Here is a 16,545-nt window from a genome sequence, read left to right as displayed (position 1 = left end):
AGGGCTGGGGAGGAGCTCAGTGGTCAGTGCCCTTGAGTTTATTCCCCAGTAACACCCCGCACCCTCCCAAAAGAAGAAATAACTGGAGAAATCTGCCCTTACCCACCTTCACCTGATAAGTTCTCTCTTTCTCTCTCTCTCTCATTTGGTACCTCAGCTATTACTTGCAACCTTCTCTCTCTTTAAAAAATTTTTTTTCTAGTTGTAGATGGACACAATACCTTTGTTTTATTTATTTAAATTTAGGTGGTGCTGAAACTCAAACCCAGCACCCCACAGGCCCTAGGCAGGCGCTCCACCACTGAGCCCCAACCCCAGCCCTCTTGTGGTCTTGACTTTGAAACGTGTTTAGCAAGGGGCCCTGTGCCAACAGCAGGCTCCCGAGGATGCTCGGCCAGGGGAAATGGTCGTGCTCTTTTCTGATGCATCCAGGCAGGGGAGGATCGCAGGTCCTCCCTTCTCATAGGCCAATGTAAATTGATTGACGTACCATATTGTGAAGCCGTTTGTCTGAGATACGCCCATGTAGGTCAGGGCGCCTGGCACTCTGGCCCCGGCCAACTGTCGTGTGCATGTTATGAGACCACGTTGAAGATGCTCTGCGACCCGGATGAGCGCTTCCTGTGTGAGAATAAATTGGGGCGAGGCGGGGAGGGGAAGGGCACAGCTGCCTAATTACTGTGGGCGAGCAAGGCCGTGGAATGCTCAGGGGATCTCAGTTACATTTGCATTCCATCTCAAAGGTCCTGCTTGTCACCAGTACCTAAACCCCTACATTACAAGACTTCCCTCCTGGCTGTTGGTTCCTGTGAAGGAACTTTGTTCACACGCGCTGGCAGATGTTCTCTGGAAGCCGTGCTGGTGAGATGTCACTTTCCCAGTCTCTTCATACAGAGGCTGGCAAGAGGGATGTTGGGATAACTTTACCATGTGACAGGTTAGAAGAGAAGCTGGCTGGGCATGGTGGCACACACCTGTCATCCCAGCAACTCAGGAGGCTGAGGCAGGAGGATCACAAGTTTGAGGCCAGACTCAGCAATGTTGCAAGACCCTCAGCACCTTAGCGAGACCCTGTCTCAAAATAAGCTTTTAAAAAATGGACTTGGGGTGTCGCTCAGAGGTAAAGCACTCCTGGGTTTCATCCTCAGTAACCCACACATACACATTCACAGATCTTAGAGTCTTTGTTTTCATATTGGGATGTTTTCATACCTAAATGTTTTCTGGTTTCATAGGTAGCATAACTGCTTTAGGAAAGTCATAATGTGATTTTTGAAAACTTTCATTCTCATGGAAGTTAATAGAATAGCATAAGGCATACCCTCTCATGAGGATTCACTAGCTGTTCACATCTGGCCATACTCACCCCTATCCTCCATATTTATACTTATTTCCATTTTGCCAGGTTCTCTGAGTATGGGATTTAGGTAGCATGGTACTTCACCTGAAATACCCAGGCGTTACCCTGCAAAGATGGCATCTTCCTCCAAGCTTCCTCCAATGGCCATACCTCAACACTCATTCGTTAGCATCGTCTCAGTCAGGTCTCAACACTCCCCAGCTGGGCCATCAATATCTGGGAACCAGGGATTGGACCCAGGGGCACTTAACCACTGAGCCACATCCCCTGTACTTTTTCTATTTTATTTAGAGACAGGGTCTCACTGAGTTGCTTAGGGCCTCACTCCATGGCTGAGGCTGGCTTTGAATTTGCAATCCTCCTGCCTCAGCCTCCTGAGCCACAGGGATGACAGATGTACATTGTGTTGTTTTTTAAATTCAGGATCCAGTGAAGCTGACATACTGCACTGTGGTGCTCCTTGCTAAAAAGAATAGCAATTTACTGAGCACCTACTGTGTGCAAGTCAGTGTGTTATTGCACCCAGCCTCGCAGCCACCTGTTTAAGCAGATACTGTCATTATCTCCTCTGGAGAGATTAGAAGCGTGAGGCTCAGAGGGGCTCAGCAACTTGCCTCAGGCCAGCTGGGGAGTGTGGAGCTTGGATCTGAGCTAATCAAATCTGGCTTGGGACCCAGTGCTTTTAACTACATACTGCTGAGGGAAGCACACTCTGTAGGGACATTTATCCTATCAACAGATTCCCATAACACCAGCTATGCTTTTGGAAAATCTTCCCAAAGCAGAAAATTTTTAAAAATCGCTGCAAATGCCAGACCTTGAATACAGAAAGAATATATATACTTTCCTAATTTCAAAGTTGATGCTTCTGCCGTTGTCTTCTCATCCTTCTCACTGTGGGCCCCTGGTAGAGTTCTGTGTTGATCACCAACACAGGTGGTCCTCTGACCCAGCTGGCAGTTCCACCTGGTGTCAGCTTAGCTAGGTGATGGACCACTCTCTGACCCTCAGTTTCTTCTTCAGTAAAATATCACTGGCAGTAGAAGCAAGCTCACTGGGTTGGAGTGAAGATTGTGAAGTCAGTTCTGTGTTCCATTTATGGAAAATGTCGATTGCCTTCTCTGGAATCCAGGGTGTTCGGTGAGACTCTGACACAGAGTCCTCTCAAGAAGTCAGTCTTCCTAATTCCAGCAGTTTGGGAGGCTGAGGAAGGAGGATTTACAAGTTCAAAGTCAGCCTCAGCAATTTAGTGAGGCCCTGAGCAACTCAGCAACTCTAAATAAAATATTTAAAAAGGGCTGGGGATGTGGCTCAGTGGTTACGTGCCCCTGGGTTCAACACCAACTCCAAAAAAAAAAAAAAAAAAAGTTGGTCTTCCTGAAGTCATGTCTTCAGATTCCACCCAGGGATGGCAGCGTGGACATCAGATTGCAGATCGTGGTGAAAACGCACAGTTGTTCAAGAGGGTCCCCACTCGCTCACGTCAGCATTATTACTTTGCTAGCAGGGGACCGTTGTCTTTCTGCTTTCCCTATATAAGTCCCTTATCATTTTTTTTTCTTTTTCTGAACAGATGTTATTCCACTATCTCAGTTTAACTGGAATAAATGTAAGAAGCACAAAAGCTGTAAATAATGAAAAAACAGAGCTGATGGAATTTCCGCCTAAGCATGCGTTCTTTCCCATGCTTAATGCGTCTTTCTTCTCACTGTGGGATGAAATTTGTTCTAAAAAGATTCACCAGGAGGAAGAGAATAGAGAAGACAGGCAAGGAAATAATCATACAGCAGATTTCCTGAAGTGCTAGCAGAATGTTTTGTGCTTGTCCATGTGGGGCGTCACATGTAAATAGTGTCTTCTTGAGCTCCATCAGCATACATCAATCTGCTTCACGTTACCAACGGCGCACATTTCTTTCTCTTATTTTTTTTTGTGAAGTGCTGGAGAAACAAGCCTGAAAGCACAGCCGCCTTTGTTCCTTAGGACAATGGGTTTGGCCTCTGCATGTCTGATGTTCTACCTGTCTGGCTTGTTTCTTAAACCAGGCATTGAAGCCAGGGGCACTTCACCACTGAGCCACATCTCCAGCCCTGTTTTATATTTTATTTAGAGTCAGGGTCTCACTGAGTTGCTTAGAGCCTCCCTAAGTTGCTGAGGCTGGATTTGAACTCACCATCCTCCTGCCTCAGCCTCCCCAGCTGCTGGGATAGCAGGCGCACACCACTGCACCCGGCCTTCCTGTGTTTTTCTGTTGTTTTCAGCTCTTGTGGTGAAATGGAGGAATCACCAGAGGTTTTCAAGAGAAGGGTGGCTATCATGAGAAATAGGGAAATAGTTGCATTATCAGACCCTAGTGCTGCAGACTTTATTCAGGGTTATGGTATGACTTGGACCTGGGCTTGTGAACTTCAGCATGTTGTTAGACTCACCCAGAAGGTTTGGTAAAATTGGTTTCTTGTCGATCAGAGTGGTGCACACCTGTAATCCCAATGGCTCAGGAAGGCTGAGGCAGGAGGATCAGGAGTTCAAGGCCAGCCTCTCCAACTCAGTGAGACCCTAAGCAACTCAGCGAGACCCTGTCTCTAAATAAAATACAAAATAGGACTGGGGAGGTGGCTCAGTGGTTAAATGCCCCTGGTTCAATCCCTGGTACCAAAACAAAACCCAATTATAAACAATGCTATAATGAAAAACCCTAAACAGAAAGTTTTGTGGAGATTCCCTAGAAATTACTAGATAGACGAGCATGAACTGTATCTTAAAGGTTCTTGACACATATTGACAATTGCTTTCCAGAAAGGTTCTGCCAGTTTTCTACCGAAGCTTGGAAGAAGTTCAACATGGCTCATCTGATGATGATAGTGTCGAAATGTGGATGACTTTTCCTCTTTCAATGAGGTGATTTTTAAATTTCCCATCAATAATTCAAACAGGGAGCTGAAGAAATAACTCCTTTTGGAGAGGGCTCACCTAGCATGCACAAGGACCAAGGTTCAAATCCCCAGACCCTCAGACGGGGATGGGTGGGTAGGGGAAAAAATAATTCAAACAGATGTCAACAATATATTAGAGAGGCTGCGTGGACAGTAAAACGAGAATTCTTTAAATTTTGACAAACTCTGATTTCCAGTAAGAAAATTAATTTGGTGAATGATCGGTTGAGAAATAATGAATGACTGCCATTATCAGGTGTATGTAACCAAAAAAAAAAAGAAAATACAATTCCTGATATGTGAAATCCACAGTTCAATTGTTTATATAATTACTTCCAATTTCCCTTCTTCCAAATAGGGTTAACACATTGGCCTTTAGCTGTGGTCGGCAACCTTTTTCTGTCATGGGCTAAGGACAGTACCTACTTACCATATGGAGGACACGCACAGACTGCCCCATTACCAACTGTGCTTTGGTAGCATGAAAGCCCAGATGGTAATCTTGTTAATTACGATGTTTTTAAATAAAACTTTATTTACAAAAATGGGCAGTGAACATGACCCATGGGCATTCCCTAACTCCTGGCCTAGCTGTCCGCCCTGCACCCCCAGGTTGAAGACTTCCCCTTAGGTAATTCTTGGGGAAGAGTCATAGTAATCCTGGGGTGAGTGCAGGTGGAGGGTGTTCGTTCTTCAGGTTAGTCGAAGTTACTAGTTCTCACTCTGGGTCTCTGACAAAGAGTAGATAGCAGTACCCAGATATGTATACCTGAAACGTAGATTCTTGGGCTCCACTCAAGACAACAGAGTCAGAAACTGCTTTTTCTTTATTAGGGATATTTGGGATTGAACCCAGGGGTACTCGACCACTGAGCCACATCCCCAGCCCTTTTTATATTTTGTCTAGAGACAGGGTCTTGCTGAGTTGCTCAGGGCCTCGCTAAGTTGCTGAGGCAGGCTTTGAACTCATGATCCTCCTGTCTCAGCCTCCCGAACCTCTGGGAGTACAGGTGTGCAGCACCGTGCCCAGCTCCTCAAATGTTTAAGTGTATGTATTGTTTGCCATGGCCACCATGTAGGTACACAGCTATGGTTTTGCGATTTGTGTGTATATGTAAGTATACATTCACAGGAGATAATTAACAAAATGTTAATCGTACCACAAGTGAGGTTACAGATGATTTTACTTTGTTGTACTTTTGTGTATTTTTCTCACCTGGTAATTAATTTCTATTACTTTGTTATTTTGATAAAACACATAAAACTGATACTTTCAAGTATACAGTTGTTTAGCACAATGTGCATTTACAAGCTAGGTGTGGTGACTCATGCCTGTAATCCCAGGAGCTCAGGAGGCTGAGGCAGGAGGATCTCAAGTTGAAAGCCAGCCTCAGCAACTTAGTGAGGCCCTAAGTAACTCAGCCAGCCAGACCCTGTCTCTAAATAAAATATACAAAGGGCTGAGGATGTGGCTCAGTGGTTAAGGGTCCCTGGGTTCAATCCCTAAAACAAAATAAATAATAATAATATTAAATGGTATTTACATTTTTGTACAGGTATTACCACCCACTGTCCATCTCCAGAACTTTCTCATCATTCTCACCTGAAACTCCGCCTCCATTGAACAGGAGTTTCCCAGTAGTTTCTATTACCTTTCTAGTGAGAAAAAAAATCTTAGGAAAACTATGTTAGAAAGAAACAAATAGCAAATATCTTTTTCAGACATTGTTTGGATTATACATTTTAAAAACTATCGAACAAGTTAATTTGTTTTTCAGTTTCTAATTTTTTTTAACCTACCCTACATAAATCTGAAGGGCTGAAGTGACACTCATTCTTTTGCTGTAATGATTGCACTGCAAGACAAACCAATTGTGTTGCCCTAATAAATGGACTTGTCCTACTGCTGAAATCATGGCTGGGAGAAATTGTATGCCAAAGCAGAATCACCTGGAAGCGTGATTAGTGTTAATTTCTGTATGCAACTTTGCCTCAGCGATGAGACTTTGGGAGGCATTAAAGTGTCAGTTCTCATAGTCATGGAAAGCGTCCTTCTGCCTTCTAGATGTGTCTCAGAACACAGGAAGGAGATGCTTTTGCCCCCCAGCCACAAGGGTTGAATTAAGAGGACTCAAAGTTGACCTGTGATCCAGCGCTTCAGGAGGCTGAGGCAGGAGGATCGTGAGTTCAAAGCCAGCCTCAACAACTTAGGGAGGTCCTAAGCAACTCAGTGAGACCCTGTCTCTAAATAAAATACAAAGAAGGGTTGGGAATGTGGCTTGGCTTGGTGGTTGAGTTCCCCTGAGTTCAATCCCTGGTACCCCCCCCCCAAAAAAAAAAGAAGGACTCAAATGTGTTCTCTCTCTGGAAACTGAGCTTCTTCACCAAATGCAAACGATGGGGGGAGGGGATTTTAGTGATGTTTACACCAGAATGGTTTGTATTGGAAATAACTTGATTTTCTGTGGAAGCCATTTAATTATATTTAAAAAGTAGAATATTATGCAACATTTAAAATGAAAAGCACATCGATCAAACATAGTTGAATTCTATGAATGATAGGAATTAAAAAAACAAAAACAGAGACATTCTGCTGGAAATTTAAAAGCCAGAGAGTTTCAGATATGTATATGATGTAGAAATACAAAATAAGGGCAAATTCCAGATGAGCCTGATCCCTCTTTTTCCCCATTTAAGCTATAAAGTCATTGCGTGGTCAGCTCTGAACCCTTTCCTCGAGAAGAGCCCCCACTTCTCTCTGACCTGTGTTCCCTTTTCTGTTTACAAAACAGTCTTGAATTTCAGAGAAAGTGAAGGTGCCATGACACACTTCCTGTCTTGCTGAGTATGATTCCATGTGCTCACTGCTCTTGACAATTAGGAGAAGATTTATAGACACCTCCTCTGAATACCTGGCAATTAATTGGGGATTAGATGCCAAAAAGTACAGTGTTCTTGATGGAATGCGAAGGTGGAGGCTCTTCACTTTCAAACGTCATGGAACACAGATTCAACGTTAACTTCACGGTCAGCCTGCCCTTTTACACATTTGCAAAAGAGAGAGGTTTGGCGAGATGATCCTAAGCCCTAGCTCGCTTGCTGTTGGGACAAAAGTGAAGTGTAATCCAGGACTGCCTTCCAGTCTGGATATCTGGTCTACCCTGTGCTCGCCAGGCATGGTCCGTAGGATGTACTATGTTCTGTATTGGGAAAGACATGCCCTATCCTGAACCCATTTTACTTTGGGCTGAAGCAGTACCTTTGGGTATCACACACGTCTCTTCTACTCACACTCCAATGATAACCCACAGTGTCTTCATGGCAAGAACTCTAAACCTGCTGGGTGTGGTGGTACCTGCCCTGGTCATCCCAGGGGCTCAGGAGGCTGAGGCAGAGGATCGTGAGTTCAAAGCCAGCCTCAGCAACTCAGTGAGACCCTGTCTCTAAACAAAACATAAAAAAGGGCTGGGGATGTGGCTCAGTGGTTAAGTACAAACAAACAAATAACAAAAAAACCAAAGGGCAGAATTTGCCCAGCACCACAAACTTGAGTTGGCTCAGTGGTTAAGCACCCCTAGGTTCAATCCCCATCCCCCCACAAAAAATTTTTTTTTAGTTTGTGTTTAATATATTCCAGGCTGTGTGCTGGGGCTGAAATTCAGGAAAGAAAACCAACTGGTCAATCACCACTGTTTGATAATCCTACCTAGTAATTCTAGTTGGAGGTGTAAGGCACTCTAAAATTTGCTTAAAAGCATAACTATGTATCCCAGCAAAATTCCCATTGCCTATAATCTGGTGTTTGCTATTCCTCTTAGAGACAACAACTCTCTTTTTTCCCATGATTTTTAAGATTATTTCCATTGACACGTAAATATACATAATTATGGGGTATAGTAATTTCTTGAAATGTGCATACCATATGCAAAGATCAAATGAGGGTTATTAGCATTTCCAATCTCCTTAAACATTTATTTATTTACTTTTTATTTCTTTTTTTTTATTGGTTATACGTGACAGTAGAATCCATTTTGATAAAATTGTACAAACATGGAATGTATCTTATCCTAGTAAGGACCCCATTCTTGTGCATGGTCACGATGGTGGGGTTCACTTAGGTATTTCCTTCTGTGTACAAAGGAAAATTGTTAGATTTACTCTTCTGTCTTTTCTATTCCTAGGCCCCTCCCTTCCTTCCTTTCTTTAAGTCTAATGTACTGAACTTCTTTCTCTCCCCTCTTTATCATGGGTTAGTTTCCACATATCAGCTAAACATATTCAACCTTTGGTTTACTGGGTGTTTTTATATTTTGGTACTGGGGATTGAACCCAGAGATACTTAACCACTAAGCCACATCCCCAACCCCTTTTATATTTTATTTAGAGACAGGTTCTCACTGAGTTGCTTAGGGCCTCGCTAAGTTGCTGAGGCTGGCTTTGAACTCTCGATCCTCCGGCCTCAGTGTCCCGAGCTGCTGGAACAGCACAGGCATGGGCCACTGTGCCTGGCGCGCCGTACTCATTTTGAGTGTATGTTGGCAGGGTTATCATCTTCATTCAGTGTATAAATAATGGAATGACCTAAAATTGACTGGTATATGTGTATTTTCCTTTTGGCCAATGGAAGCCTTGGGTATAAGCAATGTAAATAAAATAGTTCAAATGGGGTTTCAGTCATCTATTCCAAAATGATCTGGGAGTCATTTTGAACATGATATTGAAGGGAAGATCAGTAGTTTCCTGCTGTGGTAGGAAATACTGTCTCAGGCATCACTGTCTCCTCTTCCTCCTCCTCCTCCTCTTCTTCCTCCTCCTCCTCCTCTTCTTCCTCCTCCTCCTCCTCTTTCTTTTTCTTCTTATTCTTCATTTTTTTCTTTTTAGATATAACATGGCAGTGTATTTTGACATATTATCCTTACATGGAGTCTAACTTGCTCTAATCAGGATCCCATTCTTGTGGTTGGACATGGTGTGGAGTTTCACTGGTCATGTGTTCATATACGAACATGGGAAAGTGACGTCCCCTTCATTCCACTGTCTTTCCTATTCCCATCCCCCTCCCTTCCTTTCAGTCCCCTTTGTCTAGTCCAATGAATGTCTCTTCTTACCCATTGTTGTGAGTTCTCATCCATATATCAGAGAGAACATTCCGCCTTTGGTTTTTTGGGACTGGCTTATTTCACTTAGCATGATAGTCTCCAAGCTCCATCCATTTACTGGTAAATGCCATAACTTCGTTCTTCTTTAAGGCTGAATAATATTCCATTGTGAATTCGCATTTTCTTTATCCATTCATCTGTTGAAGGTCACCTACGTGGTTCCATAGTTTAGTTATTGTGAATTGAGCTGCTATAAACATGGATGTGGCTGTATCACTGTAGTGTGCTACTTCTGAGTCCTTGGGTATAAACTGAGGAGCGGGATAGCTGGGTCAAATGGTGGATCCATTCCTAGCTTTCTGAGGAATCTCCACACTGCTTTCCAATTTGCATTCCCACCAGCGATATGTGAGTGAACCTTTTCCCCCATATCCTCACCAACATTTAATGTTACTTGTATTCTTGTTAATAACCATCTGACTGGAGTGAAGTGAAATCTCAATGTAGTTCTAGTTCACATTTCTCTAATTGCTTGAGATGTGGAACATCGATTGACTCTTTTCGACCTTGAGGAAGGTACCATCTGATAGCAGGAGTTCCGTGGCTCTTCTGGTTACCAGATTGCCCTATCGTTTCTCTAAGGCTGAACGTGCACTTACCTAATTTTTATCTGGTTTGTAAAAGGAAGGACAATCTCAGTCTTGTTATTTTGGACTCTCATGGAAGCATTTTCTCCATGAAGAGCAAACACTTGCTAGGTTGATCCTGTACACTTTAATTTGCATTTATGATTTTTTAAAAAAATGTGTTTTCTTTGACACATTTTTATAATGATGTAATTTTTTGGTTTTTTTTTTTTCTTTCTTTCTTTTTTGGTAGCAGGGATTGAGCCCTGGTGCATTTAACCACTGAGCCACATCCTCAATACTTTTTATATTTTATTTAGAGACAGGGTCTTGCAGAGTTGTTCAGGGCCTCACTCAGTGGCTGAGGCTGGCTTTGAACTCACAATCCTCCTGCCTCAGCCTCCAGAGCTGCTAGCATGACAGGTGTCCGTCACCAAACCTGGCTTAGCTTTTCTTTTGTTCTGTTAAGTATTGAGAATTTCAAAGACATGGGTATCTAGCTAGACCCACTAAGATAACCATGACTTCCGCAACAGCAACAATAGCTAAAACAAAAAAACAAAAAGCAGACAAACAAAAGAACAGTACACACCGAGGGTTTGAAAAGCAGCCCAGGATGAGGGGAGATGTGTATTGATCTTCATCTATCAGTCGACAAAATGGAGAAGGAATCTCCTGTTTCCTAGATCAAGTCTTTTTCCCTAATGGAAATTGGTGCTCAAATTTTCTCATGATTCCTTCCATGCATACACTTGTGTCCCCCCTTTTTTTTTTCCTTTATTTTTATGGATTTGGTGCTGGGAATTGAACCCAGGCTCATGCATTCCAAACACATGCTTTGCCTCTGAGCTACATCCGTAGTCCTGTTTCTCTCAGAGATTCCTTTTTAGGGCTGGAGATACAGCTCAGTTGGTAGGCACCTAGAATGCACAAGGCCCTGGGTTCAATCCCCAGCACAATAAATACATAAATACATAAGTAAATAAATAAATAATTCCTTTTTATACAAAAGGAATTAGACAGTTTGTGCTAGTCTACAAATTTCCTTCTAAAATCAGCATGTAGAGATCTAACATATATAGTTATTATATGGTTAAACTCTGCTTTTTTGGGAGGGGGTTTCCAGGAATTGAACTCGGGGTCACTCAACCACTGAGCCACATCCCCAGCCTTATTTTGTGTTTTATTTAGAGACAGGGTCTCACTGAGTTGCTTAGGGCCTCACTTTTGCTGAGGCTGGCTTTGAACTCTTGATCCTCCTGCCTCAGCCTCCTGAGCTGCTGGGATGACAGGCGTGCGCCAACACACCCGGCTTGAACTTTGCTTTACCGAATCAATGTCTTCTGGTTCTTTCCAGATTTCTGCTTTTCTTTATTTTTTTTAATTTGCTGTTACAAAATGCCATTGTAAATAATAGTAGATAACTGTGAGCCAACTTTCCCCAGTATTTCCTTAGGGTGAATTCCTACCCGCTGAATCCTTGGCGGCAGCACATGTTGTCATTGGTAGTTACTGCCAGGTCATCTTCTTGGAGGATTTAGCCACTTACACCCCCACTGAGTGCATCTGGAAGTGGATGTGGGGCATGTTTTAATGCCCCAGATTCAGTTCCTTGTTAGTTTCTCCTTCGGGTAGTGTGGGCGATGGCTGTCCTGAGCTGTTCCTTCTTTCTGACATTCCTGCTCCATCTTTCCCCTGCAGCGGGAAACCTGTGATTGCCCTGGAATTGCTGAGCGTGGCTTTTCCCCAAGCAGTCCTTAGAGGCTCATCCTCCAGGAAGCCCTGTGGTTGATGGCCTCTGTTTTATCCCTCTCCTGCAGGAGGAAGGCTCAACAAGGACCTGCGACATTTTCTCAATCAGCGATTCCAGAAAGGGTCTCCTGATCACGAGCTGCAGCAGACCATAAGGGATAACCTTTACCGCCATGCTGTGCCTTGTAAGTAGCCTGGCTTGGCCTCTCCCCGCAGGGTGGGCGGGGGAAGTGGAGCCTGGAAAGACGAGGTCAGCGGCCGATTCTAACACGCAGCTCCTTGCCACTTAGTGATGCCATCGGAAGTTCAAGCCAATCAGCGTCCACAGCGGGACAAACAACAGTGCAGTGGTGTGACTGGACTTTGGTTTGACTCTGCCACTTACTAGTTTGCTGTGCTGGGCAAATTCTGCCCTTTGGTTTTTTTGGGTTTTTTTGTTATTTGTTTTTTTGTGCTTACCCACTGAGCCGCATCCCCAGCCCTTTTTTTGTGTATTTTATTTTGAAACAGGGTCTTGCTGAGTTGCTCTGGCCTTGCTGAGTTGCTCGGGCCTTGCTAAGTTGCTGAGGCTGCTTTGAACTCTCAATCCTCCTGACTTAGCCTCCTGAACCATGTGAATGGTTTTCTTAAAACAATTTTTTTTTGCAAGTAATATGCAGGAGTGCTCATGTTTGTTGATTCTATTGTAAAACAACAAACAGAACTAATCTAAGGCATTCTATGGATTCGCAAAGATTTAGGAAGTCCAGACCGGGACCTGAGAGATGAGTGTCTAGAATAGACACCTGCCCTCTATTTCCCTAATTAATAAAACTGAAACTCTAAGGAGAGAAGGATATTGCAAGTAACATGCGGCAAGGCCCGAGATGGCCTCTTTGCACAGAGTGGCAGAGCTGTGGCTGACAGAAACACATGATAATATGTTCATATGAATCCTTGGCTCTCAGTTCTCTCAGTCTTCAAGCAATGAATTTGGAAAATAATCCCAATAATATCTTTATGATAATTCCATTTATTTTGTTTTTTTTTAAATACTTTTAGCTGTAGATGGACACAATATCTTTATTTATTTATTATTTTATGTTGTGCTGAGAATTGAACCCAGTGCCCCACACATGCTAGGTGAGTGCTCTACCACTGAACCACGACCCCAGCCCAATTCCATTTATTTTGAACTAATACTGATTCCTAATCTCCTAATTATTATGACATGGATAGCAATTGTCATTCTATTTTTATTGATTAAGAAACTGAGGCATCGAAGTAAATGCATAAGGAAAAGGCTGGATAATGGTGGTGTACACCTGTAATCCCAGCAACTTGGGAGGCTGAGACAGGAGGATTGCAAGGTTGAGACCAGCCTCAGCAACTTGGCGAGACCCTGTCTCCAATAAAAAAAAAAAAATTAAAAGGACTGGGGATGTGGCTCTGTGGTAATCAATCCCTGGGTTCAATCCCTGGAATTAAAGAAAGAGAGAGAGAAAGAGAGAGAGAGAGAGAGAAAAGAGAGAGGAGAGAGGAAAGGAGAGGAAAGGAGAAAGGAAGAATATTAGAAAAAGAAAGTCTCCGGGTGACCAGGACTTGAGGTCTCTGTAGTTTATTGCTCTGCCTCTGATACAGTCATGTTTTACTCTTATAATAAACCTTTGGAGGTGGTGATCTTTAATACCCATTTTACAGATGAGGAAATAGACTCACGGGAAAATGACATCACCAGTAAGTGGCTGGTGTGGGTCTCTTTTGGCTCTGAAGCAATCTTGAGTTGGTCACCTAGCTGTCCCATGGCTGCTTCAGGTTGAAAGCAAATTGCAGAATCCAGTAATTGCAGACTCATGATTGTTCTCCGTCTAATTCCTCCCCTACTTAGATTCCAATTTAAGAAATGGGAATGAAGCAAATGAACACACCATTTCTTGATGCATCTGTGGGGTTACCATGGTTACATGTTGGCATGCTTTCCCATTTTTTTTTTTTCTCCGCTGATTTATTGGACCTGCCTTTGAGCTAAATGGCTTGATTTCTTAAGTTTACCACTATGTAGGAATCGGGGTACTGAAATGACCTCAGACTTTGAAAACCGGTGCAAAAAAAATCATGTTGTTCTTGGCTTGTGTAAAAGCACGTGGTACTGACGTTCTGTATGAAGCCAGTGCATGGGGAATTCGGGAAGCGGAAGTGGTGTTCCCACCACAGGAGAAGACAAGCAACAATTCGTTTTACGTTTCCTTCATAAACTGGGGAGGAAATTCAGCGGAGGTCTGTTTCAGGGTCTTGTGGGCCTGGAAACATGACCTTGGGGTTCTGTAACAGGCTTGGGTTCCTCTGGCTGCACATGGTGGTTTTGATTTTGGGGGCCTTGTGACTGGTGGAGCAGATCCATCCCAACCTATGGCCTAAATTTGGGGGACAGAGCCTCCTGGTTATGTTACAGGGGTGCTGCTGGAAACCGACTTCCTGTCGTCTGTGGGGTCCAGAGCTTCCTGCCCCTGACACCCATGACCTAGGTGTGGGAGAAAGGCGGACCTCTTGATCAGGTACTTATTGGTGACGGTGAGCTTTCTCTTCCTCTCTAGCTTAAGGGGGCTGCTGGGTCCCTAGACATGAGGAAACAAAACTCCTTCATTCACACATTGTTTTAGTGTCACCCTGTGCATCACGATGGACTTTCCCACGCAGAATTCAGCTTTATCCTAAGGCCTTGACAAAGACTGTGCAGGAAACAGTCTTATTTTGCAGATTAGAAGATGAAACAAGGCAACTTGACTTCCTCAAGCTCACACCCCTCCTAAATGCCGTCTTACTCACTTCTCACCCTCTGCTGTTTGTATTTTTTTTATTTTTAACAGCTTTGATAAGATGTAATTCACATACCATGAAATCCACCCATTGTAAGTTGCACGGAGTGCTATTTTTATGTTATTATTATTCTCCAGTTCCCTTTCATTTTTCCCTTTATTTCAGAATTTTTATTATTTCTACAGTATGAAAAAGCTCATCTTGGTAGAAATTTAATTATAATTACTACTGAAAATCATCACCAAATTTTTTTTTTCTTAAAAAAGGAGAAATGAGAAGCAGATGCAGAGTGTCAGAAGTTCAGGCGTAAGGTCTAAGGGCTGTTCTGCCAGCTCTGTGTCCTGGTACAAGTCACGTAACCTAACTGAGGCTCATTTATTCTTCATTAAAATGGAAATAATAATCCCAGCTCAACTAGCATCTCTCCAGTTACACACAGAATCCCTACGGAGTTGCTCTCATGTGAGGAAACAAGCTCAGAGAGGTTAACCCATGGCTTTAGGTCACACAGCAAGTAGCAGGGTCAGGGTTTGATTGGGTCTCCCAAGTTGTGGGTGATGAATAATCACCTAATTAGAGTAATAGCAATAGGCCACTGAGAGTGAAAGTAAAAAGGAGAGACGTGTCTGACTGCTGACTATGGTCTCAGTTGTGTCAAATGGTGGGCTTTTATGTCTTAGCGATGGAGTAGTGTAATTCCTCAGACCTCAGAAATAACTGTTGTCCTCTGATTTCCAAGTAGTTCACTGGCACACACAAGGTGGAATTTTAACACCGATCATACAGATCTTTAAAAATCATTGCATAGTTTTCTTAGGACACTTAGATGTCTCTCATTTTCCATTAGATCTTTGTATGTCTGTGGAAAACCACTTTTAGACCAAGGGACCTGAAATGCATATAAACATGCTCGCTTCTCTCCTTCCTCAGAATCATCTGATTTCCGCCAGCCACTCCCAGCCCCTCCCCCGCAGGGTTCAAGCCCTCCAGCTCACCTTGGGTCTTCTTCACACCAGGTAGTGAAGGCCTGTCATCCCAGCGGCTCTGGAGGCTAAGGCAGGAGGATCATGAGTTCAAAGCCAGCCTCAGCAACTGAGCGAGGCCCTAAGCAACTCAGTGAGACCCTGTCTCTAAATAAAATATAAAAAAGGGCTGGGGATGTGGCTCAGTGGTTAAGTGTCCCTGAGTTCAAAAAAATAGAAAATAAAAAAATTAAATGACATACTTTACTTCCTCCTACTTTCCCACCTTCCTATCTGAACAGTGCTCCGTCTTCTTTTCACCTTAGCCTAGATACTGCTTTCTCTGCAAAGTGCACCCTGGTTGGACCACCCCACTTTCCCCCAGTCCCCGCACCCTGCTGTTCCCAGAGCCACCTTGAGGCATATCTGGTACCTGCTGCCAGTCTTCTTAGACTCTAACTGTGGTGAGTCCAGCACTGTATCTGCCTCGGTGGCCAATGCACCCCTAGCTTGGTGTCTGGACCATAGGATCAACATATGGTTTTATTTAACTTTATATTTTGGGGTACCCGGAATTGAACTCAGGGGCACTCGACCACTGAGCCACATCCCCAACCCTGTTTTGTATTTTATTTGGAGACAGGGTCTTGCTGAATTGCTTAGGGCCTCGATTTTGATGAGGCTGGCTTTGAACTCTTGATCCTCCTGCCTCGGCCTCCCAAGCCACTGGGATGACAGGCGTGCGCCACCTGGCCAGACCTCAATCCATGTGAATGAGTAAAGAAGTGGAAAAAAGATGTTCCTTGTTTTATTTATTTGTTGGGTACTTACTCTCTAAGGAAAACTTCAGAACTACTTTTGCACAGACTTTTGGAATAAAGGGCAGTTCAGAGACATGAGCCCTGGAAAGGGTCCCGACTGGCTGATGAGAACTTTCCTGATGACTTGGTGGTAATCCTACTCCAGAGCGAGGGTGCCCGGCCCCGCCAGCTCTGGGTGGAGGGCCCATTCGGATTT

At 43.7% G+C, this 16,545-nt stretch overlaps 1 protein-coding gene across 13 annotated transcripts in view; it reads left to right on the top strand.

Moving 5' to 3' along the window:
• Positions 1–16,545, top strand: part of Magi1 (membrane associated guanylate kinase, WW and PDZ domain containing 1) — a 657,940-nt gene that overhangs the window by 382,249 nt on the left and 259,146 nt on the right. For all 13 annotated transcript variants that reach the window (XM_047532133.1, XM_047532132.1, XM_047532135.1 and 10 more), the window contains exon 2: positions 11,839–11,955. In XM_047532133.1, the coding sequence (XP_047388089.1) occupies positions 11,839–11,955 (117 nt within the window). The remainder of the gene's footprint in view (positions 1–11,838; positions 11,956–16,545) is intronic.

This window comes from Sciurus carolinensis, chromosome 17, assembly GCF_902686445.1.
Source record: "Sciurus carolinensis chromosome 17, mSciCar1.2, whole genome shotgun sequence".
NCBI lineage: Eukaryota > Metazoa > Chordata > Mammalia > Rodentia > Sciuridae > Sciurus > Sciurus carolinensis.
This window is presented reverse-complemented; position numbering and strand designations above follow the sequence as displayed.